Below are 2,807 nucleotides of genomic sequence, written 5' to 3'. Positions count from 1 at the left end.
TTATAAAAAAGGCAATATATACACATATAATATATATAATTATGAATGTTTTGTCCTTGATTAAAATATTTTGCTCCATAATTATTTTTTTAAATTTTACTAAAAATCATAGTGAATATATTTGCATATATAATCAAATACTTCATTTAAAAATATATTTTATTTATTTTAATCATTACTTAAGCAATTTAGCTGTTATAATTTTGAAATAAAAAAAAAAAATTAATTGTAATTAATATTTAATTATTAAAAAAAACAATTTTTTTTCCTTGGTAAAATTTAAGATGTTATCAGTTCATATTATGTATCCTTTTTCATTTTTTCAGGTAATACATAAAAAATTGTGAGTTCACCTGTTTCATCCCAATGAGTTATATTTAATTTTTAATTTCAAGCTACATATGATTATATATATTAAATTTTTTATTTATGGTAATTTTTTTTTCTTAAAATTAAATTATCTGATATATTACCTTAATATAGTTTTTAGTACATTACATTATTTATTTTTTTTTTTTAAACTTAAATATTATGTACTATTTTTTATTTTCTTCTTAATTTATTTTCTTCACAAAATATCAACTGCTCTTTAAAATATATAACGTTCATTTTTATCCTCTGCTGCCTATATATATAATATTTTCAAACAATGTAAGAATATTTTTAGAAAACAAAAGAGTAATAAACAAATGTATATTTTTTTACATTAATATTTATATTTAGATTGAAAGTGTAGATTATTCAAATAAGCATCAACCTTTCGGACATAGAATTGGTAAAAGAATAAGAAAAATAAATGTATTTTTTTTTTAGTTATATAAATTCTGGGTTCAAAAGACCTATTAACAGCAAAATGTATTTAAGACATATAACGTTTAAAATTTTAAAGCTACTTATATTTAAATAATAAAATTAAAATTTATTTTTACAACTGTCCAAATCAAGTGATTTTATGGACTAATTAACGACTGAGGATAAGAGATTCTACATGCAGGTTAGATGATATATATTATATGTATATGTATATAAATGTATATTTATGTTTTTTGCTATTTTCCCATTTTCATTAATGAATTAATTCTGTCACCTAAATCCAGAAGACAACATTTTTATTCACCATGATGTATTAATCTAAATGATAAAACTTCAGCCCATAAATAAAATATTGTATCCGTAGTGTACAACCATGAAAGCCTTTTGTTATATATAAATTCAACAAATTTTAATGTGGTGCAGTTTCCTCCTAAAATTAAATTATGTAAATCACTATAATCTCTCTGATCCCTTTTCAATATATCACTTAAGACACAAGAAGAAAGATTATCCCATTCTTTCGCTACAATTTCTTTTTGTATATTATACAAGGTTTCAATAGTTACACATAGTTTCCACAAGAGATCTCTAATCTCTATGTATTTTTCTTTTTCAAGCTTATGAAAATGTTTATATACAACACAAGCATTTCTATAATCTACAATACCATATAAAATTGCATCATTCATATTAAATACACCATCTTTCATTTTTTTCCACAAATCAGAAGCATTACAATCATAAGTTATTCCTCCATCGTTAGAAGCCATCATTCTATCATATATCTGTTGTCCTATACTTTCATGATGTGTGTTTTCATTACAGTATACTTTACCTTGTAATTCATCTTTACTTTTATCCTCGGACAGCAGTTGCTGATATATTTTTTCTAAGGCATCATAATCAGTACCCTTCTCTTCCTCTGTATCAGGTGCTCCATTTTCTGACGAAACATTATATTTTATTGCATTATCAATTGATGCAGAATTATCCTCCTTTTTCGTTAACCTGTTTTCCATATTGTTCCTATTTCCCACAATTCTTTATGGTAACTTCTGAAAAAAGTATATTCTATAATTTTCCAAATGAGGAATACTTCCTTTATTTTTAATTTTCCAATTTTAACACCTTCTGAAGAGTTGTATCTATGCAGTTATATTTCAATATCTTCATATATGAGTATAACCTAAGAGAACAAATATAAATATAAAAATAAGATTATTAATGATTGTTTCGACAAAATATTTTTATTAACAAAATAGTGAAGCTTATTACATTTAAAATTTTTTATCATACTTCCAAAAAAAAAAAAAAATTGAAGTGGTAATATCCACGAATGTTAAAAATTTTTTGTTAATCTTACTTAAATTTGTTTTTTCGTATTTCCAGTAAATAAGTAACAATGCAATTTATTATATGCTTCCTCTCATTAAAATACTTAAGTTATCTGCTAGTTACGAAAAAAAAGAAATTTCATAAAATAATGTATGAAACTCATTGTATTTCATACTCGTGAGGTCATTATATTTTAATAAATGCATATTAATTAATTTACCTTATAAAAACATGGAAAGAACAATAATTATATGTTACATTAGCATTTTCGTATGAAAACAAAAATACAAAATTTATTAATTGTGGAAATACAAATAATTTTTTTTTAAATTCAAAATATGAAAAATATTGATTCATATATATTTTAATTTAATAAGTTTTAATAGTATGCTCAAGTATAATTGGATTATTTGTACAAAAAATGATAGAATTTTAAAAATCATATTTTTCTCTTTTTTCGGTGAAATTATAAAAAAAAAAAAAGGAATATTATTTTTGATGAACATGAATAATAATCAGTTTTAAACAAAACACTTTTTGAAAAATAATTATATTATTTTTTTTATTTATATATGAAGTAACAGTATAACTGGAAATTTATTTTTAAGAGAATTTTGTTGCATGAGAAATATTTTTTTAAAAAGTTATTTTAAAGTAAC

The 2,807-nt window shown here is 21.6% G+C and overlaps 1 protein-coding gene across 1 annotated transcript; it reads right to left on the bottom strand.

Moving 5' to 3' along the window:
- Positions 1-1,109: 1,109 nt before the first annotated feature.
- Positions 1,110-1,832, bottom strand: PmUG01_13011400 (conserved Plasmodium protein, unknown function; the record flags this gene model as incomplete). The annotated part of the gene is made up of 1 exon (XM_029007074.1): positions 1,110-1,832. The coding sequence occupies one exon, from the start codon at positions 1,830-1,832 to the stop codon at positions 1,110-1,112; it is 723 nt and encodes a 240-aa protein (XP_028863500.1).
- Positions 1,833-2,807: the final 975 nt, after the last annotated feature.

The sequence above is a fragment of the Plasmodium malariae genome (genome assembly GCF_900090045.1).
Source record: "Plasmodium malariae genome assembly, chromosome: 13".
Lineage (NCBI taxonomy): Eukaryota > Apicomplexa > Aconoidasida > Haemosporida > Plasmodiidae > Plasmodium > Plasmodium malariae.
This window is presented reverse-complemented; position numbering and strand designations above follow the sequence as displayed.